The sequence below is a fragment of the Tinamus guttatus genome, unplaced genomic scaffold (assembly GCF_059628265.1).
Source record: "Tinamus guttatus ecotype Peru unplaced genomic scaffold, ASM5962826v1 Tinamus_guttatus_pri_ptg000812l, whole genome shotgun sequence".
NCBI lineage: Eukaryota > Metazoa > Chordata > Aves > Tinamiformes > Tinamidae > Tinamus > Tinamus guttatus.
In genome coordinates, this window is record NW_028289346.1 from 125,665 (window position 1) to 150,799 (window position 25,135).

The 25,135-nt window shown below is 42.5% G+C and overlaps 1 protein-coding gene, 1 long non-coding RNA gene and 1 pseudogene across 3 annotated transcripts in view; 1 reads left to right on the plus strand and 2 right to left on the minus strand.

Moving 5' to 3' along the window:
- Positions 1–39: 39 nt before the first annotated feature.
- LOC148591449 (uncharacterized) lies at positions 40–1,812 on the minus strand. Its single transcript, XR_015914071.1, has 3 exons — positions 1,737–1,812; positions 546–775; positions 40–76 (listed from the first exon to the last, which is right to left on the minus strand). It is a non-coding gene; the product is annotated as an uncharacterized LOC148591449 (long non-coding RNA).
- A 4,513-nt stretch (positions 1,813–6,325) lies between these two features.
- On the plus strand, positions 6,326–12,159 carry LOC104572210 (S-phase kinase-associated protein 2-like; annotated as a pseudogene).
- A 969-nt stretch (positions 12,160–13,128) lies between these two features.
- LOC104572208 (NAD kinase 2, mitochondrial) overlaps positions 13,129–25,135 on the minus strand; it is a 35,568-nt gene continuing 23,561 nt past the window's right edge. Inside the window, exons 7-12 of one of the 2 annotated variants that reach the window (XM_088537555.1) lie at positions 24,516–24,594; positions 22,154–22,297; positions 19,890–19,945; positions 19,753–19,806; positions 19,137–19,260; positions 13,129–13,372 (exon numbers count right to left, since the gene is read on the minus strand). In XM_088537555.1, coding sequence (XP_088393681.1) covers positions 13,234–13,372; positions 19,137–19,260; positions 19,753–19,806; positions 19,890–19,945; positions 22,154–22,297; positions 24,516–24,594 — 596 coding nt within the window. In that variant the 3' untranslated portion in view covers positions 13,129–13,233. The remainder of the gene's footprint in view (positions 13,373–19,136; positions 19,261–19,752; positions 19,807–19,889; positions 19,946–22,153; positions 22,298–24,515; positions 24,595–25,135) is intronic. The other variant, XM_010219365.2, reaches the window with a different exon arrangement.

The window sequence follows — 25,135 nt, forward strand, 5'->3', positions numbered from 1 at the left end:
GAGCAAGTGTAACGTAGGAGTCGTTATTTTCTGGAGGGCTGGAGTTAACAGCAAGTTTGCAGCGATTATACATAGTCTATAATACACATAATTTTACATTAATGACTAGAACAAGGCACAGTAATTATTTAAAAAGTTGCTTTTTAGAAGACACTTCTTGCATTCCACTTTTACACTTGAGAGCAATTAAACTAGCAAAAAGTCAGCTTTCAAATAAACATACAATCTACAGGGCCAGTAATGGGAAAACTGAAAGTCTTTTTACATTGTTCAAATTAAAAATACATAAATAAATGAATAATGATTTTTTAAAGCAAGCTTTAGATTACCTGATGAGAGCATCAACAAAAAATATGAGTCAGTTGTAAACAGAGAAATTGTCAAACTAAAAGCAATAATAGTATTTAGTTTAATGGCATACATTTGAAAATTCTATTTTGTTTAGAATTTCTATTTTAAGGTATAATTGTCTTCCGAAATTGTGAGTTAAGAGGTATCACCTACATATTTATTCAATTAAATAGACAATCTTAGAAGTTTCTCACCGTGCTAACATCCAGAGGCAGTATAAACACAATAAGGAAGCAGAGGTACCAGGCCAAGAAGGTTGCTATGATCACCAGCCTATGCTGTTTCTTAAAGTCTCCATATTGATGAAGTAGGAATAAAGCCAGGAAAAAGACAAATACTATCTCAAGGCCCAAAGCTGTACCACTCATTATTGAATGCTCACTCCAGCCATGCAGCGCAGCTCAGTTAAGAAGGTGAATTTGAACTGCAAGAGAAGATGACATTTCACTACATTAAAACCTCTAGAAGACACTCGCAGAAAACAGAGTTGGGTAACAGAAGTTTCCTGAAAACACTAAAGGCCTTTTCTGGTTCACTTGTAAAGAACTCTGATCAGATGAAACATGAGATTTTCAGTAAGGTGTCTTTTCAATTTTGTCATTTTAGCAACATACTATGACAACTCTTCTTACTCCTCTTGATATATAACAGATCCAGAAGTCAAATCTCTGTCACTGACTAAAATTGTAATAATTAAGACTAGTATAAATTTAAAAACAAACAAACAAACAAACAACACAACCACACACTTCACTGTTTTATTCTAGGAGAGATCAATTATTTTGAAAAGGAGAGATGAAAGGTTTAAGATCAAATTTGTTTCCAGAAAGTTAGTGAGAAAATTTTAAAATAGACAGTTTCTCAATTGTGCATTTAAAACCTCTACTCACAATTAAGAGCATAAGAATAGGGTATGTCAGGCTAGTGGTGATCTATCTCTTCTAGGTTTGAAAATTCATGTAATAAGAGGCAGTACGTTAATTCATCTTCCTACCCCACTTCTGCTCTTCAGAGAAACAGAGGTCTCTGTTCAGCATTTGTTATTAGTACTGTTGGGATATATTTTTGCTTTGTTCATTCTCTGAATTTATTGACACTGTGTTCCAGGCAAACAGGGCTGTTAGGAATGCCTACAGTTTCAAACAGGCCTGCTGTTAGTTAGGCAAAGGCAGCACAAAACCCAGTTTACACAGGAATCAGGCAGGACCAAATTAGAGGCTAAATCCAATTGCCACAGAAGTCAAGGAGGCTGCTTCTGTTGCCAAACAACTGATTTGACCCTGAAAACACTGGCAGACAGCATAAAGATCCAACCACTTGTTGGCTTCTTTGTTTCTGACACAGATTGCCCAGCACACATGACCAGTCTGCAATCGCTGCTGTACCTCTCGGTCATGGAATGTTCCTGCAAAAATAAGCCACTTATGGCAGATCTGCACTGCTTTCCTCTAAAAAGGAAACAAAGTTACTCACAATATTTAATCATAACAACAACAAAAAAGTAAATGTATGTGAATTATTATCTATAATATATTTCTAGAAAATTAACTGCTAAAGGTTTTTTATTCTAAAGAATTTCCAAAACACCAAATATGCCAAGTCTATAAGCCTGGTAAGGCAACTAAGCGCACAAAATTGATCCATATCATGCTGCAAGGATCATTCCTTAAGATAAAATGGTTAATAGCTGGTATGCAGCTAAAAATGCTGGGACAGGTGAAGAATTAGTACCTTTTACTTCTAGGAAATGGTAGTTACTGATGGCAGTAAGTAAAAATAACCAAAAAAGCATTCACAAACTTAGCATGACCTATTAGAGAAGATTTCACCAATTTGTTATATTTTTATTTATAATGTTTCTGATGTTTTAAAATACACACAATTTTATCCTATCACTTCATATACTTTTTGCCCACACAATTTGTTTATTTCTCTATTTTAGACAGGCTGGATTGCCCATTTAGGTTGCCATTTTAGCTGGTTTGATGCAACTGCAATAAGTTTTTGCTATGGCTTCCCCGCTTGCATTTTCAATGCATTCACTTTTAACTAGAAATTCAGTTTTAAAATAAATGCTGCCACCAGTGATTCCCTCAATTTATTTTAAATCCCTTTAAAATTTGTTGAAATAAATCATTTCATTTACTAATCTCTCAGGATAGTGTGTAGCAGACGTATGCATGAGACATCTAAGCAGTGAAAATTGCCTTATTTCTAGTTAAGAAATTACAGGTTTGCAACACTGGCATGTCCTAGAGGACATGCTAGACAATAATTCTGTGATATATCCCTGAAGATTTGTTATTTGCTACTTTCACATTTAATTCCCAAACAGTTAAAGCAGTTTGGCAGTTCTACAACAGCTTTTACATTGCATTTCATTTTTGAAAAGAATAAGGTGCTTGTGTAAAGAAAGGACCCACTGAGGTGGACTCCAACACCACTTTAACCATAAATCTCACGTTAAACTGTAATACTGTAACATTGTTTTCAAATTTTGCATGAAAGTGACTTATTAGCACACTGTTCATTTTGGAAACAAATATAATTACTACTTGAATCTTTCTCAATTGGTCCAAGATCTCATTTTCTGCAGCTTTCTCACTACTCTCCCTGACACTCTTCCCCAGCTTCTACACCTGTCTGGAAACCACATAATATTCCACCTATGGCCTGAGAAGCACCGAAATGAGGGTAAAAATTGCTTCACACATCTTACTGAAATGTACAAAGAAAAGTATAACCTCACTACATCCCCAAATTCTTCATCCTTAACAACCACAACATGGTTTTCCACCATGTATTTGGTAGTTGATAACTCCTGCTTCAGCATCATCTGTCACAGAACTCCCCTGACTTCTATCCTCTCCCCTGCCACATGCTTCATCTCTGAATCAAGGCACCCTGATTTCAACTAAAACACTCAAATATGCCTGTAATCCCCCCGAGCTTTGTGCCCTCTTTAGTTTTAATAACTACATAACTTCACTATGGAAGCTTTGAAAATATGGCAGAGCAGCTGACCTTATTCATGTAGCTTTGCCTTGCCATGTACAAATAGGTCCCAAACTTCCCTAGTTTGGCTACAGAAACATCATGAGAAAGAATCAAGTGATTCTTCTCATATATAATCCACCTGCTAGTCTATTAAGAAAAGAGGCTAGGTTACTTTTATAATTTGTCTTTGACAAACCCATGTTGGCTTTACTCCTCTATTACAGTCTCTATTACAAATTGGCTGTGTTCTAAGATTTTTTTTTCAGGAACTTAAAATGAAGCTTTTCGTTCTCTTGTTCTCCCTTCTGTTCTTTAAATATTAAAGACAGCCAGCACATTTCTGTTTTTCTACTTTTGGTACCTCAGACTAACTACTTCAGTCTTTGCTGTTCTTCTTAATCTAGTGCAATGCAGATCAGGTCAGACATATTTGAAAAAGTTACATTTCTAGAAATCTTGGATATTTTCAGCTAAGCTACTTTGGAAGAGTCAAATGACTAGAGGTGAATGACTGCCATATCCTATATTTGAAACTTTCAACATCGTAATTACATAAAAGAAGAAAAAGAAACCTTTCACAAAGGAAGTTACCAAGTTATGAGCGAGATACCAAAGATAGCAACAGACAAAACTGAGAGAAACATCTGCGAGACAGCACCTACCCCCTGAGGATGAACCCACATCTCTGCAACGACTATAAACTGAGAACTGCTACCCCAGCAAAACACCCATGCGCAGCTCAGTAGTGACCTTTGCCTTCCTGCCAGGTGACAAATCTAGTTGCTAATCAGTTTCTTCCAGTACATCTACCTTGGAAAACAAAAAATAAGGTCTGCCACAACAGCCCTGAGAGGTTTCTGAAACCCCATGCTGAAGAACCCCTTTTACAGACGTGCTTAATTAAACCTTTTGGACTAATGAAACCACTCTCTGTTAACAATCCTTAACACTCCTACCAACAAACAACGGGCTAACTTAACTTCCCTTGGTTTGTCACATGTTAGAAATCTTAAAAAAAAAGAAAACAAACATTAAAAATAATCCCTCCAGCCATCTTCATATCCAAGTCTTCTGATGTATGTGCATTTTTTGCTTTATTATGCAATATCCATTGCAGTTTGGGAAAATAATAAGTATTTATAAGCAGACAAAAAACGAAGAGGTTCTGTATCTTAACTCAAAAAGAAAACTACCTGAAGAAAGAATCCAGCCTCAGGCTACCCAAGAAGACTGTCCACAGCAGCTACCCAGATGCACTAGCTGGCAACAACTAACACCTTTGAGATGAATCAAGAAAACATCTGTACGGCATCTAAGAAACACGAAGCCTGCTACACGCAGATATTCCATTAGCATCCATAACCTCAACTATCCTGAAACAAAGCAAAGCCTTAAATGGAATAAATATGTAATTGCAGGCATATAAATATTTAGGGAAACTACAGGCTTTGTATCTGTTAATGACAATAAAAAAAATACAATCTCATACAGCACTGATTGCATGCAAAATAGGAGCATTCTGATCTGGTGAGAAACTGGGTTCTCCTAGGGATCAGTAAATAAGAGGTAGATAAGGATGTTCAAACACAAGCAAGGAATCCACAGTACAAACACACGGTAAGGTCACTTCCTTTACTTGGCACCACCTGCCCTCAGATGGGAGATACTAAGTACCACAGACACTGATGCTTTCAGAGAGGAGAGTACTATGGAAACAACAGATTGAAGAAAGCAACCTATCATCTGGAAAAGTGAAACAGAGAATACAAAAGCTGGTCTAGTTGCCATAAAAACTTGAAAAAAAAACCCAACCACACACAACAAACTGCTATTTGAGCAGCCTGAGGTTAATGCACCCACAAAGAGCAGGTGGGCAATAAGAAACGTAAGGTGGCCAATCACAGGATCAGAAGTCTAACAGTGCAGCAAGACAAACCTAGGTGATTTGGTAATTTAGAATTTTAAAACACATAATTGTACTTTTTTTCCTTTCACCAAATATTTTGCATTCACTTTCCCATGGTGAGAAAGAAGAGTGAATATTAAAGAGTAAGAGATGAAGGAATTCTATGATTAAAAAGGGATGCAGAATAGCAGGTTAAATGTAGCCAGTTTATTTTTTTAATTAAAAAAAAAAAAACTATCATTTGATTATCCCTTTAAGTAGCCTTTAAAGAACCACTCCATTATATTAGTTAAAACTGAAAATGATTAACGCTAAATGCTCCACAAAAATTAATGCCAGCTGAGTCACATCAGTGACTATATCCAACTTAATAACCACATGTGTTTTGCCAGGCTTTCTATGGCTGTCTCCAGATCCATAGGCACATCTCTCCATTACTACAGCACAAACAAGGGGCAGCGTTTAGGTGTGCTCAGAATTAGTTTTCCATCCCCACCAGTTTCCAAACATGCAATTTAGATGTTACGGGTGAGGAATCACATTACTGGAAACAGGACTAGGATAAATACCCTGAAGCCTTGTGTGAAAACAGCACATGCGTTTTAGACAGGAGTGGCTGCTGATGTGACGAGAAAATACAGATGGAGCCCCTCTATGTTCCTAAATCCCACCTGTGCACACGAAGGCGCTCCCAGAGGGCAGGAAACGCTGTAAAACCCTGTAAAAGAAGAGCCACCATCACCGTGACTCTGTCGAACCAGACACTGCCGTAGGGTGAAGCTGCTACAGCAGACGGCTTCATACTCACCCACCAAACAGAACGTGCTCTTAACTCTGCGTAGATCAAGAAAACAAATAAACAAAACACTGGCCTCTGTGTCTGAAATGTACACGCCGAGGGTCCGCGGAAGAAGGGGAAACCCGGGGGCTAAAGGCTGCCCCCACGGCAGCCCCAACTCGTCGCAGACACCCCCAGCCCGCCCTGCTCGGGGTAGCTCGGGCCGCCCTAGGGCGTCTGGAGGCTGCGCTCTGCCGCGCCGCGCCGCCCCCCATGCTGCGCTCGGCCCGGCCATGACTCGGCGCTGCCGTCCAAGCCTCGCCTCACCTGTCACAAAGACGGTAGCGCAGCTCAGCAACAGGTGCCCGACCGCATCCCGCCACCCTCCATCCTCCCGCCGCTCAGCAGGCGGCAGCACCACTAGCAGCCCCACCTCGTCCCGTGCACATCGCCATTGCCCGCACACCGCCCTCCGCGTCATCACCACCCGCGGCCGCGCAAGGGCGCGGCGCGGGAGGCGGGCGGACGGCGAACTACACTTCCTGAGAGGTCTCGCAGGGGGTGCCGCGCCGACTTCTGGGCGGCCCGGCGGGATCCCGCACGCTCGGTGAGGTGGGAGTTGCAGTGAGGTGTGAAGCGGGGAGTGATGATGCGTGGGGTCCCGCCTCCGAGCATAGACTTCCCCGCGCCTTCCCCCGCCGCCCTGCAGGGGTGCGGGGGGTTGAGGGAGACAGAGCAGCGATCTCTGGAGCGGGGAGTGCTGGAGTGCATGGTGCCCGCGGGAGCGCGCGTGGTGGCCGGGGGAGCGGGGGAGGTCCCCACCGAGACAGGGGGATCGAGAATCCTGGCGGGGCTGCGCGGGCCGTGAGGTGCAGGGGATGCAGCTTCCCAGCGCCCATCACTGTCGTGTCGTATACCCCCCGGTTATTCCATCCCTTTAACTCCCATGTGTTTTGTTAGTGGGGGGGGGGAGGGCAGGACCCCCCCCCCCCTTTCCCGGCCCAGTGCTTGTTCGTGCTCCCAACACCCACCAATCTGTCAGAGCAAATTGCCTCTTCTAACTACTCCCCTTCTTAACTAATAAATATGTAATTAACATGCAGTTAACATGCAGTTATTCCCAAGTTATTTTCCTGCCATTTCTCGCTGCTACTGGGAGCCATTGCAGCATGAGGAGGGTTTCTGCAGCCTTCTGGCCTTGGTGTTGGTGTGGCTGGGAACTTCTGTTAGTCTTTATTTATTTATTTATTCATTATTCTTGCTCTGTGTTTCCCCAGAAAGCACCTCCAGGAAATCCCATCCTCTAGCAGCAATGTTTGCACCAGCTTCACGTGGGACTGGGACTCCAGCAAGATGTCGGAGCTGCTCTCGGGTACGGGGTTGTCCATGCTCAAGAAGGACAAGCTGGGCAACAAGAACACGGCGTAGGAGTTGCTGCTCTCACCCTGCCCTCCGCACAAGCACCAGAAGGTCAAGGAGAAGGAGAGGGACTTTGTGATTGTGCGCCGGCCCCGGCTGCTCCGCGAGGCAGAGCCAGGTAGGGCCGTGCCGGCCACGTAGCTTTTGGCCTGCGAGAATCAGGGATGATTCCCGGGGGAGAGTGGTCATCATGCATGTTCTGTTTGTGCTCCCCAGTTCTGAACTGTGTGAAATCTCACCTTGGACTCTCTTATGGGCGCCTTGTGTGTGGATAGGATGGGCACTTTAGGGAAAGAAGACACAAGAAGCCCAAATTTCTGAAGCTGTCTTTTTGACTTGCCTTTCCCTCCTGCATGCAGGAGTCTAAAAGCCTTGGAGAGAATTACAGAGGAAGCAATTGAGCTACTCTTGCTTCCCAAATGAGTATGTGAATGAAGACTGTAGTTTTTCAGAAAAAAAATGTTTTTCTATAGCTTCAGGACATATATGCACCAAGTCAATGCTATGGAAGTTCTGCTTTTGCCTGTTACACCTACGCAAAAATGGTCATAATGTCTTCCTGTAATGAAAACATGAAAGGGGACTGAGCAGTGGTTGGGTGTATGTATAGCCTAGGGACGATATAGCAGTGCTTACTGAGCATATAACCACAAAGCCAAAAAGGCATCTGATCAGCAGGCCAAAATGAGCCAGCTCTAACTAAAACATGTTCGTTCTTTCTTTCCTTCAAGGTGTTTCTTGGGATGCGCTTCCAGATGAGTTGCTATTGGCAATCTTTGCATATTTGCCCCTAAAGGACCTGCTAAAAGTTTCCCTGATTTGCAAGAGATGGTATCGTCTCTTGTAAGTATTGCTTGGTGCTAAGGAAAGCTTTGCTTCCAGAGATTGTTAAGTGGTCTAGTTCTTGACTTGTGCTTTCATGTGTAATTCAGTTGATACTGCATGTGGCTTATATGTATGCATTTTAAGAGATGACTCAAGTATTTTAGCATTAATACATTTTCTTGAATGGGTTTAATGTGCTTTCCCTCAGTCTTTGTGTCATTGAAGGCTTTCTGTTGTGCTTGTAGTTCTGCCTCAGTTATTCTCACTAACCTGTACAATTCTGTGCCCTAGGTATGATGAATCCCTCTGGCAGACTCTGGATCTGGCTGGCAGGAATCTGCTGCCAGCAGTCATCAGGCAGTTGCTGCCTGCAGGTGTTACTGTTTTCCGCTGCCCGAGATCCTGTATTGGGAATCCACTGTTTAAAAACATCAAGTAAAGTTTTCTCCGTGTTCTGGATCCTGAAGTCGTTAATCTCATATAGTCTTCACTGCTTTCTGTGTGTTTTTGGTTAAAATCCAAATGGTAGTATTTGTGACGTCTCTGTAGCGTGGTAGGGCTGATCACTGTTTAGGCATGTGTTGTAATAAGAGGATTTGTGTTCATCAGTCAGTTATTTAAAAGCAAGTTAATGTAGTTTTTGAAAGCATAATATGAGGATCATAACCCACTTGAAATTCATTTCTTTATTTTAGAAGCAAGAATTGCCAGACACTTTTATAGGTGATGTTTAATGAAATGGTTTAAGTCCAGCAGGATAGACTTGCAGCTCTTGTGATGAATCTTACATTTATTCACCTTGAAGTTAAGAGTTCGGCAGCTTTGGTTAGTAGCTTAGTAGTAGATCCAGTGGGCTTGGTTTAAGTAGCAATATTTATTTAAGGTACAAATGCACAATTATTTTCTGCAGGCTTTGTGCACATTTGTCTTAGTAGAGATATTTATATTGTTTGGAATTTGGGGGTTGGTTTTTAATTTATTTCTAGTAATCCACCTTTCTCCTTTTTAGACCACTCAGGGTTCAACATATGGATCTGTCGAACTGCACAGTATCTGTTGCAGATCTGCAGAGTATCCTCTGTTGATGCGAGAAGCTGCAGAACCTGAGCCTGGAATGGCTAGTTCTTTCTGATGACATCATCAAGTGAGTGGCATATCAGAAATGCTCAATAAATACTTTGTTTGGTGCCACTCTTTTGTGCAGGCTGTGTGAAATTACGCAGTTGTGCACTGTGGGAGTCTTTTACCATGCCTGTTTTTTGGCAAGTACCAGAATTAGCTGTTACTAACTTTTATTTTCCCATTTCTGCACTCCCAGAGTGCACGTGCCCCTTTCTATTTGAAGAGGTCCTAGAAACTGCTCCACCTGGTGCTCTGTGTGCTCTGCACCATTTCTCACTTATAGAGAGATGACTTGAGAAATGGGGACTTGAGAAACGCAGTCTTTTTTAGAGGTATAGGCACTTCTGATAAGGCATGGGGTTTGTTCATTGGCTTACAACAGCAGAAGGTGAGAAGAAATTATGTTTCTTTTTACACTTAGCAGTTTATAAATATGGAAACTTACCAGGGTCATCAGTTAAATGGGCAGGTATTCCTTTCCAAGCTGTGCTGTGAGCCAAAATCCTTACCGACTCGAAGGTTGATCAGATTAATAAGGATAAGTGTTGCATGTTTAACAATTCTGAGCCTGGAATTTCAGCTCTTAACATCTGAGCAATGCAAGTGATGTTTCAACGCTTACATTTCACCTGACTTTTCTTTTTTCTTCCCTACAGGAGCATTGCTCAGAATCCCAGTTTGATACGACTAAATTTCTGTGGGTGCTCAGGGCAGAAGCCCTGGAGTTGATGTTGAGCAGCTGTACTGAGTAAGACAAAAACAGTTTTTGCTATTCCTGCTTACTGCTGTTCCAGAGAGAAATGTTCTTCTCTATTCTTTTTTCTTTTTCCTATTTTTTTTTTTGTTGCTTGGGCTCCCCCGTTGTGCTTGTCTCTTAGTATCTCTCTTTGGAACCTGTTTGTATTCCCAAACGCCTAACAGTTTGTTTTCACCAAGCTACTTTCTTCTTTAACAGCAAAAATAAAGTCCTGTTGGCAGATAAAAGGCACCTTTGATTATGTTCCAAATTTGATTTTTCTTAATGAAAGTAATATGTCATCCTTGCAAAGTGAGTGTTTTGCAGCTCTAAAGTGGAGTCTGAGATCTCCCTTTATATGCAGAGTACAGTTTGGATGACAGAAAACATTGTGTCATTCCATCCATGTTAAAATAATCCTTCAATAGTGACCTTCTGCTTTATGAAGTGCAGTGTTCAGCTCCAGTGATTAAAACATCTGCTGACAGGAAGTCATTGAATTGAGCCCTAACAGATCTGGGATTTCTATTTTGGCCTTTCTGCTGACTTCCTGGGGGTTGCTAGACAAACTACTTAATCATTGCTTCTGCAAAAACATGTTTTTAATCAAACTGCTGCAAGTTTGTGGGGAGACAAAGTCTTAATCTCTCTCTGCCTTGCCTCACGGGCAGATAATGCTTTCTATTGCTTGGTCTGATTACTTGGATCATAAGCTCTTTAGGGAATGGCTGTCTCTGTACAGTGCATAACGCTCAGAAAAACTGAGCTGGGCTAGTAATGCTGGTGGCAATGTGGGCCCATTTCATTACCAACAGAACAGAAACCGTGCAGTGTGTGTATGGATTGGCTTCACCAGTGTGTGTCCTCCTGGGATGTTCTGTGCTTTAATAACCTCAGTGCTTTAATAATTTGTTTTTGTGTGTGTGTGTGTGTGTGTGTGTGTTTATATAGAGATTGCCCGCTAGAGGCTCTGCTTTGTATTGTTTGCTGTGTCTGTGTCCTCTGGTTACACTGATCAGTGCCTGCGCATATACAAAAACCCAAGGGTGAAAAATAAAACTTTGTTCCTGTCCCTGAATAGTGATAATCTATAGGTATGAAGCATATGAAGAGAGTTAGGGTCGCAACATGGCCAATACTTACATAAAACTGTAAAATATGTCACCTGCCACACACTAATCATGGCTAACCAGTGGTCGTCTTCCCCCCCTTTTTTTTTTCTCCTCTCTAAATGTGAATGATTATTCAGTAGTAAGAGTCAAGTCACCAACCAAGAAACAAGACTAAAGACAGTATCTCCTTCTGGCAGCCTCCTGAGATAACTATTTCACATCCTAAAATCGCGTGGAATTATCCAGGTTGGAAAGGGGCCTTGGGAGGCCCCTTCCACCCACTGCTCAGAGCAAGTTCTGAATTCAGCACCAACCAGGTTGCTTTCTCTGATCAGGTCGTGAAACTCTCCAAGGACAGAGATTCCACAGCCTTTATGTGCAACCTGCTCCAAAGCCTAATTATTCTAAGAGTGAAATATGTACTTATTAATAGCAGCTTGGTAGTAGCTACATTACAGTTTGAGTTCTGATATTTATCTAATTCAATGATACTTTTAATGCAAAAACTTCTATTTCCATTCGTGCTTCCCTCTGTTAATTTTTGTATAAATTGAAGGAGCTGAACTTGTCCTGGTGCAACTTCACAGCTGCCTACGTCAAAGCAGCAGTCACTCATGTTATTTCAAAAGTAACCCAATTAAACTTAAGTGGCTACAGACAGAATCTGCAGATATCAGGTAAAGAGCAGCATTTATCTTATTATGGGGGAAAAGATATATTGTTTTAAGTATCAGCTGATTTATTGAGCTAAATGGCAAAACAGCCTTTTTTTATTTTCTTCTGGTTGACATCTGCTATGTGTAATAGAAATATAATGCAGTAAGAGTGATCTTTTGCTTGTGATATTCTTGCTATCGCAGAATCTTACTCCTCTGCCATGAGGCAGATAATTTATGAATTTAAGAATGGGTAGGTGAAAGCTTGTTTGTTCTTCAGTTGGAAGTGTAGCCCTTGCTTATAAAGCAAGTCCTGCAAGCAGGATCCATTGGCTCAATGTTCCACTCTGGACTGTGTATCAGTCCTCTGGATTGGAGATGGAAATTTCTGTGATCTGTAGAGCCATAAAAATCTCCTGTGGGAAGCAGAGGCCAGACCTTGGGAAAGAAGATGTTTGCCTGCCTAGGCTGAGCGATAAGGAGCACGGATGCAGCTGCTCAGCCCGGTTCACAGGCAACTCCCCCCAGAAATCTGTTGAAGCCGGCCGCTTGGCCGGGCTTGTAGCCAACTTAACCGCAGACGTCCTCCAAACTAGCTTTGGAGGCCAAACACCTGGAAATGAGGAAGAAGAGGAGGAAGGCAGGACCCTCGAATTGAGGGCTGGGACCCCTGACTGGCATGCGTGCCTGCGCACCCAGAGGGGAGAGTTGCACAACTAGAGGCGGAGTTTGTCCACCCCCCGGCCTGCCTCCTGGGTCGTACTGACCCTACGTGCCAGGATGCACCGAGCACAGAGAGGACAGTGTGGAGAGAGCCGGGGGAGGAGAAACTCCTCACTCTGAGGCCTGCGCTGTCTCCGCGGGAGCCAGTCAGCAACACTCTCTCTCTCTCTGATCTGCCAGCTCGAGAGGATGTTCGGGTCCAGTATCCCACTGGCAGGTATCACCTCGTGAGTAGTTATCCATACTTTGCTGCTTTCATGTGCTTTCACCTGAATAAATGCTCAATGCAGTCACCTTGTTCTGGCTGATTAGTGCCGAATCTCGAGCCCATCCAGAACAGCCTTACAGGTTAGAAGTGTCAATTTTCACTGAAGTTTTAAGTAAGAATTCAGATACGTTTCTTTTACACCAGGTGCAAAACAGCTTAAATATCAGGTTTCTAAGATTTCCTCATCCCAAGGATGGAGAAGGATCTCAAGCTTCTTTCAAATGTTCTTGCATCCAAAAGTTAACTTCCAACTTAATGCAGCAATGTGACATGCTGTCTATCTCCAGGAGCTCCCTCTCTGGATCCAGAACTGTTTCCACAGAAGACACGTTAGGGTCCTTCACTCTTCCAATAGGACAGTGCACAGTGCATCCTCCGTATCAATCATAATTGAAGCTATTGCCCCATCGTTAAACTCAAAAGATGTTCCTCCATCTACAACCATACATGCATCCCAACAGCGGGAACGGACACAGACTCTGGTGGCGGGGGGGGGGAGAGGAAAAGAAAAAAACTTCTCAGTAAATAGTGCAAGTCTTGAGCTACTTCATACAAGCTCTTACTCTAATACATGGGCTACTTCTCAGGTATTTCTTTGGATGGGTGGGTGAACCCTCAGTCACTCAGGATCCCCAAGCACCAACACTATTTGCTCAGCAAACTTACACACACAAGAATTCAAGAGGCTATTAAGTACGAGCAGCCTCTAGCATTATCAGTGCTTTGCAGTGTTACAGCAAAGTCTAGAGCAGACTGAGGACCTTGTCAAAGGAAGAATCACACCTGCCCACGGAGAGGGAGGATGGCCCATGCAACAGCACTCAATACTGAAAGCTGTAGGTTAGCTCTCCTGAGGAAAGGGGACAATCCCATTTAATACCTATTTGCCTAACAGATCTTTTACAGAAAAATATTTTACATTAATTGAGCACAGTTCTAATGTATAATTTTAAACTATAACTTTTTCACAAATCAATAACAATATTAAGTATGACGATAGTCACCACGGAGGCACCGATCTGTAGACCTGACCCCTTATCCAGAGAGGTCTGCTGCTTACCAGGGGCCCAAATAAAGGATGTTACAGAGAGGCTCCCAAGGCTTGTCCAGGAGTCTGACTATTACCCCCCTGGTACTGTTACACGTGGGCACAAATGATGCCATGGGGAAACTGAGGGATATCAAGCGAGACTTCAGAGCCCTAGGGATGGCAGTCAAAGGTATAGGAGCCCAGGTAGTGTTCTCCTCTATCCTACCAATGAGGGGAATGGATTCAAGGAGGAGAAGGCAGATATGGCAGATTAACAACTGGCTGCGCCACTGAGCTTGGCAACAGGGTTTTGGCTCCTATGACCATGGGACTCTCTTTGATGACCACCAGCTAGTGGGGAATGATGGGATCCATCTCAGCAAGAGGGGCACATGTCTCTTTGCCAAAAGGCTGGCCAACCTGGTTAGGAGGGCTTTAAACTAGACGAGAAGGGGGAAGGGGAGTGTCACACAGACACGGCAAACAGTACCACGCAGCCAAGGTCAGATGGCGTCCAGCGGGAGTATGCTAGTGGGGAAGTGAGGATAGGAAATGATCACAGAGGGTCCTCTTTCACCCCTCCTGGGAAACCTGCAGGCTCGATTACTTCCCTGAAATGCCTGTACACCAACGCGCGAAGCATCGGGAATAAGCAGGATGAACTAGAGATCTATGTGCGGTCCCAGCATCATGATCTCATTGGAATCACAGAGACATGGTGGGACAGCTCACACGACTGGAGCGCTGCCATGAAAGGCTATGTGCTCTTTAGGAAGGACAGGCTGGGAAGGCGAGGTGGTGGAGTTGCTCTTTATGTGAGAGCAACTGGAATGCATGGAGCTCAACCTGGGAGTGGAAGATGAGCGAGTTGGGAGGTTGTGGGTAAGGGTTAGAGGGCAGGCTAATGTGGGAGACACTGTGGTGGGTGTCTGCTACAGGCCACCTGACCAGGACGAGGAGGTTGATGAGGCCTTCTATAGGCAGCTGGATATTGCCTCACAGTCACAGGCCCTGGTTCTCATGGGGGACTTCAACTACCCCGACATCAACTGGAAGGACAACACAGCCAGGCACAAGCAGTCCTGGAGGTTCCTGCAGAGTGTCGACGATAACTTTTTGGCACAGGTTGTGGAGGAGCCGACGAGGAGAGGTGGGCTACTGGACCTCGTGCTATCAAATAGGGAGGGACTTGTAGGACATGTGAAGGTGGGGGGGGTAGCCTCGGCTGCAGTGACCATGAATTGGTGGAGTTCAGGATCCAATGAGGAGGTGGCAGGGCTGTAAGTAGCCTTACAACCATGGACTTCAGGAGGGCCAACTTTAGCCTCTTCAGGGACCTCCTCGGAAGAATCCCATGGGCTAGAGCTCTAGAAGGCAGGGGGGCCCAAGAGAGCTGGTTAGTTTTCAAGCAGCACTTCCTCCATGCCCAGCAACAGTGCATCCCTGTGTGTAAGAAGTCAGGCAGAGGGGGCAGGAGACCTGCGTGGATGAGCAGGGAGCTTGTGGCAATGCTCAAGCAGAAGAAGGCGCCATACAGAATGTGGAAAAAAAGGAGAGCCTCCTTGGGAGAAATACAGGAACGTAGTCAGGGAATGCAGAGTTGGGACAAGGAAATCTAAGGCGCGTTTGGAATGCAATCTGGCAAGGGACGTTAAAAATAACAAGAAAAACTTCTTCAAATATATGAACAGCAAAAGGAAGATCAGGGAAAACGTGGGTCCGCTGGTGAACGGGATGGGAACCCTGGTTACGAAGAACACAGAAAAAGCAGAGTTGCTCAATGCCTTCTTTGCTTCGGTGTTTACCAAGGGCAGCCCTTTAGAGTCCCAGGCCCTAGGGACAAGAGAAGAAGCCTGGAGAGAGGAAGACTTGCCCTGGGTAGAGGAAGATTGGGTCAGAGAGCACCTAAGGAAACTCGATACCCACAAATCCATAGGCCCTGATGGGATGCACCCCAGAGTGCTGTGGGAGCTGGAAGATGTCATGGCTAAGCCACTCTCCATCATCTTAGAAAGATCCTGGAGAACGGGGGAGGTGCCGGAAGACTGGAAGAAGGCCAATGTCACGACAGTCTTCAAAAAAGGCAAGGAGGAGGACCCAGGAAACTACAGGCCAGTGAGCCTCACCTCCGTCCCCGGAAAAGTGATGGAATGGCTCATACTGTCCATTGTCTCCAGGCACATGGAGGACAAGAAGGTCCTCAAGAGTAGTCAGCATGGATTCACCAAGGGGGAAATCATGCTTGACTAACCTGATAGCCTTCTATGATGGAATAACCATCTGGATAGATGAGGTGAGAGGGGTGGATGTCGTCTATCTCGACTTCACCAAAGCTTCTGACACCATCCCTCACAACATCCTCCTGGGCAAGCTCCGGAAGTGTGGGATAGGTGCGTGCACAGTGAGGTGGATTAGGAACTGGCTGGATGGCAGAGCTCAGAGGGTGGTGATCAGCAGTGCAGAGTCTAGTTGGAGGCCTGTAGCTAGCGGTGTCCCCTAGGGGTCAGTCCTCAGTCCAGTCCTGTTCAATTTATTCATCAATGACCTGGATGAAGGCACAGAGTGCTCCCTCAGCAAGTTTGCTGATGATACCAAACTGGGAGGAGTAGCTGATACCCCAGAGGGCTGCGCTGCCATCCAGAGGGACCTGGACAGACTGGACAGCTGGGCGGGGAAAAACCTCATGCAATTCAACAAGGCCAAGTGCAAGGTCCTGCACCTGGGGAGGAATAACCCCAGACACCAGTACAGGCTGGGGACCGACCTTCTGGAGAGCAGCTCTGCAGAGAAAGACCTGGGTGTCATGGTGGATGATAAGTTGACCATGAGGCAGCAGTGTGCCCTCGTGGCCAAGAAGGCCAATGGGATCCTGGGGTGCATTAAGAAGAGTGTCTCCAGCAGGTCAAGGGAGAGGATCCTGCCCCTCTACTCAGCCCTGGTGAGGCCGCATCTGGAGTATTGTGTCCAGTTCTGGGCTCCACAGTACAAGAGGGATGTGGAGCTGCTAGAGAGAGTCCAGCACAGGGCTACAAGGATGATCAGGGGCCTGGAACATCTGCCCTGTGAGGAGAGACTGAGGGAGCTGGGCCTGTTCAGCCTGGAGAAGAGAAGGCTGAGAGGGGACCTGAGCAGTGTCTATAAGTATCTCAAGGGAGGGAGTGAGGAGGATGGTGCTGGCCTCTTTTCACTGGCAGCCACCGACAGAACTAGAGGTAATGGCCACAAACTGAAGCACCAAAAGTTCCACAGGAACTTAAGGAATTTTTTTTTTTAACAGTGAGGGTGACAGAACACTGGAACAGGCTGCCCAGAGAGGTTGTAGAGTCTCCTTCTCTGGAGATCTTCCAAACCCGCTTGGACACAGTCCTGTGCCACGTGCTCTAGGTGACCCTGTGTGTGCAGGGGGGTTGGACTAGATGACCTCTAGAGGTCCCTTCCAACCTTAAGTATTCTATGATTCTATGCTAAGTTTCAACCATCAACACTAGAGATTTCCCGATAATTTGTGTATTAATATATTCTACTTTGTTACATGAAACAAAGAGCAGGGAAAGTCATTTCAAACACAAAATTGAAGGTCAAAATTGAAGAATGTTTGCCAGGCAGTACCATAAATAAATATGGCAATACATTGCTGTCAATATTAAATGAGTTTTGATTAAATAGTCAAACTAATAGAAAAAAATCTGCTAATGTATTTCAAGGCAGCTGTTCTACTACTGGGCAAACCAGAGTAAAGCTATTCTTCACTTAGCTTTAAAAGGAAAATGAACTGAACTGTTGGCATTTATCCTTTCAAACACATGAAAGGTAGAAGCAATATTAAATTGAGCTCTCCAATTTTTTTTGTTTCATGCTGCTAGATTGGATCTAGTAGTGATGCCAGAGCAATTTTAAGACTTCAGTCGCACATGGATGGGTTTGACTGTTCCCGATTTAAACCTTGCTCTAGAGAGAATATCCTGATCTCCAAAATTTTAATTCAGCTATTAGTTAATGACTTAAATTTCATGGATGCATCTATCACAAACATAAGAGCTTGTAGCTATGGCCATAATTTCAAAGGTTAAGGGTGCTAATTGCTCTGGCATCACATTAAGAATGCACCATCCAGCAACGTGCATCCTCACTACTGGGGTCTTTGCAGCTGTGACTGCTTCATTAATTTCCCTACACTTAAACAGCTAGGATTCAGTTGCCTTCTGCTGAATACCATGAATCTCAGATATCTTGGTCAAAACTGCCATCTTGCAGGTTACAGAAATAACCCTTTCTGAAGAAATAAAGGACAACCTTTGAGAAGTTGTACATTTAAGTAACATTTCAAAATTTAGAGATTTGTATTGACCTGAGTCACATCTCACAGCTGGTTAATATTGAAACATCATACTGTTCTTAAGTTAACTTTCAGAATAACTGCACCTACAGTGTTCATATTTACTTACGGCAAATTCCATAAAAAGTACCCCAAATTAGAATTACTAAATTATATAATAGTTTCGATTACAAGGGACACCTAGTCCAATCTTCTACTCAAAGCAGGTCTTACTTCAAAGAGAGATCAGGTTGCATAGGGGTGCCCAGTCAAGGTTTTGAATATCTCCATGGCCGGAGACACAACAATCTCTAGGCAGCCTACGCCTGTGTCTGACTTCTCATTCTGAAAACTTTTTTCCTTATATTTGGTCAGAATTTTAAATCCTACAAGTCATGGCTGTTGCTCCCTGTTGTTTTGCTGTGTGCATCTGAAAGGCATCTAACTCAATCTCATCTGTAACCGTCCATTAGGTATGAGAAAATAGCTGTTACATTTCCCCTGCTTAGCTTTCTCTTCTCCAGGCTAAACAAAACTAGATCCCTTGGAGCTTCTCCCTTATATAGCATATATTCCAGCCCCCAATCACCTTGGTGGCTCTTGGCTGAATTTAGCCCACTTTGTCAATGTGTGTCTTACAGAGGATGGGGGACAGCACACACACAAAAGTGGTCACAGCGCTTTTATCCTGTAGGATTGTGCACGAATCAAACACCAAAAAAAGGGCATAGCACAACTTACATGCACTCTCTTCTTGTTACTATGAAAGTAATGCTCAAGCTCCTTACAACACAAGCTGGGAGTTGAAAGATGTCAAGTGAAACTCCTAGGTTACTCACATTTCAATAAATATACAGAATGAAATAACGATTCAGTAATTGCTGCAGCCAACACTTACTTTGAAGAAAAGCCACACTGCCGACTACTTGAGAAAACTCTGTTCACAATAGGTTCTCGAATACTGAAAAGCATCTTTGGTTCTTCTGGACTATAGAGCAGGGAGTCATTGTAATAATTTGTTACTGTAAGTAGAAAAATCAGCCATCAGTTTTTCCCAGAGAAAATTACTCTCAAAAATACCCATTCCTTCAGGAAAGGAGAGTTTTCCCTACCTAGAGGTAATACTGAACCTTACCAGCTGTTAAATAGCCTTCACCTTAGAAAGCATTGAACTGTACAGAAGATCTATTTCAGTCCACTGCATGACTAACATTCACCAGCTCTCTTCAGGTGATTCATATTAGCTGTTTGGAATTTTAGAACTGATATGCTCCTGAAGATATATATATATATATATATATATATATAAAATGTGTGTATGTGCACATATATGCATATAAATATATAAATACATATTAAAAACATTTTTCCACAAAGCTTAATATTGTTTTTAAGAAAAGTTAATAGTGCAGGAGTACTAAAATAGTGTTTAGTATTAGAGTTCACACAAATTAATTACAAAATTAACTGGCTGAACTTCTTATAGTTTAAAGAAAATAATCATTTTCACTAACCTTTTTGCACTAGTTCTGCATTCAATGGCAGATTCAAACCTCCATGCTTTTCAGCTGTTGAGCCAAGAAAGAGAGCCCCAATTAGATAGGAGTATCTTCAGATATACTTAGCCAGTAGTGCCACATGGTTCACTCACCGATCTTAAGGATCTCTTCAACAGCTTGATTTGCTACCTTGTTAATATTATAGGACCTAAACAGAGAAATAAAAGGTTGCTAAGCAATACAATTTGAGGAAAAACACTTCCATACAAGTAAGAATTAGATTTCACTCCAGAAGGACTGATAATAAAGGAGTATTATCAAGTGTGGGCACTGATATCAGAAAATACAATAAAATAACTACTGGGTTGCAAATCTCTCTGTGGTTTGGTAAATCTTAGTAATCCATTAAGTGAAATTTTCAGGAAAGTAGGGCACAATAGGGATGCAGTCTCCCTATTAATAATTCTCCTGCCTTAAAACCCAAACAATTTATCATTTAAGTCTACATGTAGAAAAAATAAAAATAAATAAATCTAACAGTTGTACAGGTTATATGTGTTTTTTATCCCTTCAGTCCACCTCCTGCAAATTAATTCCTTGTGTTATTTCTAACTTACTGGACTCCACACACCTCTTTACAAATCTTATGATACTTTGTCAGTATAAGTGTACCATAGGATGTGTGCTTGAATTGTGCAAGAATTACAATATCAATAGAAAACACTTAGATGCTTTTTGGTTTTGACGCTTTTTGGTTTTGCCACATTTGGGTACATGGCAAGTCAGCAAGAAACCTCAGTGTGAACCATGTCTAAATATCAGTATAGAACAGTCACTTCCTATGCCCAAGTTCAAAATGAATTTAGGTGCCAACCACACACTTGCACAGCACTAAAAACCTCAGCTGCCCAGTTCTCAGTGGAACCTACAATCTTGCATTTGGTACTTCTGGGATGACAGTAATTACCATTAGACCACAACAGATGACCACCACACACCTAGCAGACTACAGAAAATGCCAAGGATTATTGTCTAAAGTTGATCCTCTCTTATAGTCCTTGACTACCTGCAAGCTCAAGTGGATGCTCAGAAGAAACTGAGATGTAGAATCCCAAGTTGTATTTTGCTAACTCGCTGCTTTTTATGCCTTTTTATGCCAAAGAAGCATTTGGAGGATTTAAATTCCTCTCGGGCTGAGATGGCCTGAACTCCCAAGAGAACTCCCTCAATCACAGTCTGAGGAAGGACATCTTTCTGAGGCTGGGTGCTCAGTGCACCATAACGTATCAGTCACAAAGTAACCTTAGAGAAGTCAGCAATAAACAGGCCTGTGGCACTGAAGATGCACAGTCCTGGGAGATTTGGTCCCTGCTTCTGGGCTTGCTCAGCAGAGAATGCATAAGGAACAGCTAAAATGCACAGGAACATCTCTAGGCTAAGGTGATGCATTCCCAAGGTACTGAACACAAGGAAAGCTGCCCCAGCAATGTGCCAGTTTCATCCTTGGCAGCTTCCACGACCAACTTCTGCACATTGAATACAAGATTCTGAAGCACAATGAAAACTAAAACCCAGTGACCATAGTGACAGCATGAATATTCATTTTTGTATTTTAGCAAGAACTTCAGTTTTAGTCCCTGTTAGTCTGCCACATAAATCCAGGATCCTGTTGTACAACTTTAAACCATAAACAGTCAGATTTCCAAATGAAATAGGCTATCACTGTATACTGCGCACATCTCAAATTTACAGTTTTATATCTACACGCAGTGGTGTAGTTTAAATTGAAGTTAAGAACATTAACCCTTTGATTAGGCTAGTATAATTCCACTTAGACATGCCCTTTATTTTAGGGAAGTACTTTTGCAAAGAAACTGCCTTTTCAATTAAGTTTAAAAGAGGGTTGGGAAGGAGAATGGCCAATACATGTGCCAGAGAATAATGCTGGCAGCTTCCAAGTACGTGTTAGCTCATTCTACTTAGAGTTGAAATTTTATAAGTTTTCCAAACTGCTACATCTAAATATTTTTGTTTTAGCCAGCAAGAGTCGTTCAAGGAAACCCCTTTATAAGCTCTGCAAGCCAGAGCAGGATCTCTTTCCCTCACCATCCCCAGTCATCTCTATATAGAGCATCCAACTTCTTTCACCTGACCAAGTTACAGCTAAGGCAAGTTTGTCATCATCCCTCAGCTCCTCCTCCTCCCTCTCCTCTTTGCCCTTGCAAGTGCTCTGCTCTTCTCAAACACCCGAGGCAGCTTTGAACCACACTGACAATGTCTGGACATAGCTGAGCCATGCACTGACTGACCATGTCCCGAGAGGGCCTCAAGATAGGTAAGAAACTTAACCAAAACAGATTCAAAGGCTAATTTATCTGAAACAATCTTTTCTGTCAAAGCAGTGAAATGAACTTACCATGCTTTTGATCCTGTTCCAGTGCATACATTAAGCCCTGAACTCTTCTGCTTTTCCCATGGACCATCATCAACTGATATCTCATAATAGGAGGCCCTATGAAGCAAGAATTTAAAACTGGGTTTGCAGGACTTAAAATTCTCCCTGAATGAGACAGAACACACAGCCTTATCAGGCACATAAAAATTTAGAGGGGCCAGTTTCAAATACGGATGACAATTTCACAGGCTTTGTACAGTGTAAGTCTGATTTGTCAGCCACTTTTGATTCACTGTTTCATGGCAGTTTTTATAATTTGCAGCAGGAACTTTTAAGCAGTTTTTCTGCAGCCACTTTTCGCATTAAATTTTCTGCAATAAACTCTGCAGTTCATCCAGCAATAACTTTGTATTTAAGAAGGGTTTGCTGGACTTACAAATGAAACTACAAATACATTACCTTCCTTGCATAATTGTTGAACTACCACATAAACTGTGCTTAGGCTGTGATTGGGTCTTATAAATTACATCAGGAAACACTAAGAGGTAAAAATTCCAACATCAGTGAACAATAGCATGGCTTCAAGCTGAATTCTTGATCACTTCAGTCATTAAAAATTCACTGTGATTCTTCATGAACAGTTTAGCTTGACTGTAGTCAGCAGACTTAGTTTCTCTCCAGGGCAAATTCTTCTTAAAACTCAGTGTAGTAAGTCTTCAGGGACAACCACCATCATTTTGTATGGTATTATTTGTATCTCATGCAATTTCTTACTAATGTGCAGCCTATGCCAACCAGAACATCTCTTTCCATACAGTTTCAGTACATCTCAGCATTTACTTATGAACTGCAACTGTTGACATTTATAATGTCTAATCCAACAATACAATATAGTATTGAGATTAATAGAGGCCCTTTCATAAAAACACATTCAGTGTTCAGCATGATTGAGTCCCTCCCTTCTTAGTAAAAGAAGCTTACTGAATTGCTCTGATGAAAGTTTCACTCTGGATAGACTGGAAAGAATGTATTTCTTGAATATTTGGTATCAAATGGTTTAGACTGTTTGTGACCAAGCAATATGCATGCATGTTCTTGAAAATACGAAAAGATGAAAAAAATAGAAACAAAATAGGAGCACAGATGCACAGCTTGATTCAGTTTAAGGCAGTCTTTTCAAACTAGATACGATTTTCTTTCCTTGCTTTCTCAACTGTCATGCAGAAAAAGCCCTTTGAAGCACCTAGGGTTATTATTAAACACAACTTTTGCTACCAGAAATTTGCTCCTACAGGTACTGTGTTCCTCAATGCTTGTCAAATCTAGCAGAACCAAAGAGCACAATGTACTTCTGGCAATAGAGGGTTATTGTAAAGTGTTGGGGAGTAGCTTTGTCTTCCTCCAGCACTATACGTTAGAGAAATTTTTTGTAGCATCTTGATAAAATTAGGTTTGACTTAAGAGAAAGCAAAACTTGTATCTGTTTGAGACTAATTCTTTCTGCCAGTCTGAGGCTGCAGTCCAGATGGAAGATAAAGCACTCATGAAACATTTATACTCTTTCCAGCAGCAACTACAGCGTCCCAGGCACTGTACAAACACAAGAAGTTACACTCTCAAGGCTTAAAAATAAATAAATAAATAAAACAACCCACAGACACAGAGTAAAAGGGAAAGGGATTTTTTTAAAAAATTACAAATAAAATTTGGCCAAAACTTCTGACTAAGGATTATGCTTTAACTCCTTTCCCACAGCCCCAGCCACATTCCCCACATACTTTGTATTGCTTGATTAGCAATGATTCCATTATTTTCAGGACAGAAAGGACAGTCAAAGATATTTTGGAGTCTGCAATACCAGGATTTCATATAAACTGGTTTCTTAAAACAAGAAAGGAAGTGTTAGACATTTTCATATGTTCAGCCAAAGGGATGCCGTTACCTCTGCCTCTAATGACAGAAAGGAGGAAAGCAGAAATTTCAGCTTGGTCATGTTAAGTTTACTATGAGATATTTAGGAAAAGATGCAGGACAAGAAGCCTTTGACAGATAGACAGACAGCAAAATCACTGAAATCTTTAATCCACTATAGAGAGAGCAACTGAAGGTATCTGATTATGTAAGAATTGGCCAGGAAATTAGTAAAACAAAGAAAAAAAGCAGGCAGGAATTATGAAATGAAGAATGGCCAGACAGGAAGAGGGAAAAACACCAATTTTTATCACTGCACCAAATAATTTTTGAATACACACTTGGAAACCAACAGCAACATAATGACTAAGGTAAAAAAACTCACAGAAAAGACTTCCCGTTACCAATTGCCCATTGCAATGTCATATAAGATGAATTCTGCCTTGCTGCCATAGTTAGCAATTAAACGTACCTGGATGACGGAGATTCCCCAATGAAGACTTCATTGAGTGCTCTCACTGGCAAAAGATGAGGACCAGAAATCTCAGCTCCTGCAGGTATTGAATACACCCCGTTTCAAATCATGACTCCAAAACTCATGTTTTCAAAAACTATCATCACTCTCTGGAGAATGTAGTCTGCTGCCTGGGACCACATTCTAGACCTTGATTCTCTGTGTTCAGTTGTCCTCAAGGACTCATTTTTTTTTCCACCAATTCCTTCTGTATCTAGTCACAGCCCTTTACCAGAGACCACAAGTATTTGAACCAAGGCCAGTAAAACAATAACATGTTTTCAAACATTGTTTTTCCTCAAACTTGTGGTTAACCAGACAGGTTGAACTCCTCTTCTGTCAATGGTCACTCCTCTAGCTTAGTGAAGTTCACTGACAGTGACTTAACAGAAGTTTGGGGTAAATTTCCAAGAGTTACATTGCACACCACAGACTAACTTCTAATTAATGGGGCTTAAGATACATTCACATTGAATAAGGCCTTTTCAGTGGGGAAATCCAGGAACAGAAACAAAGACAGAAACTTATCTTCAGTCTATCATAAATAAAACAACGGAAAGTGTTTTATTATTTAGGAA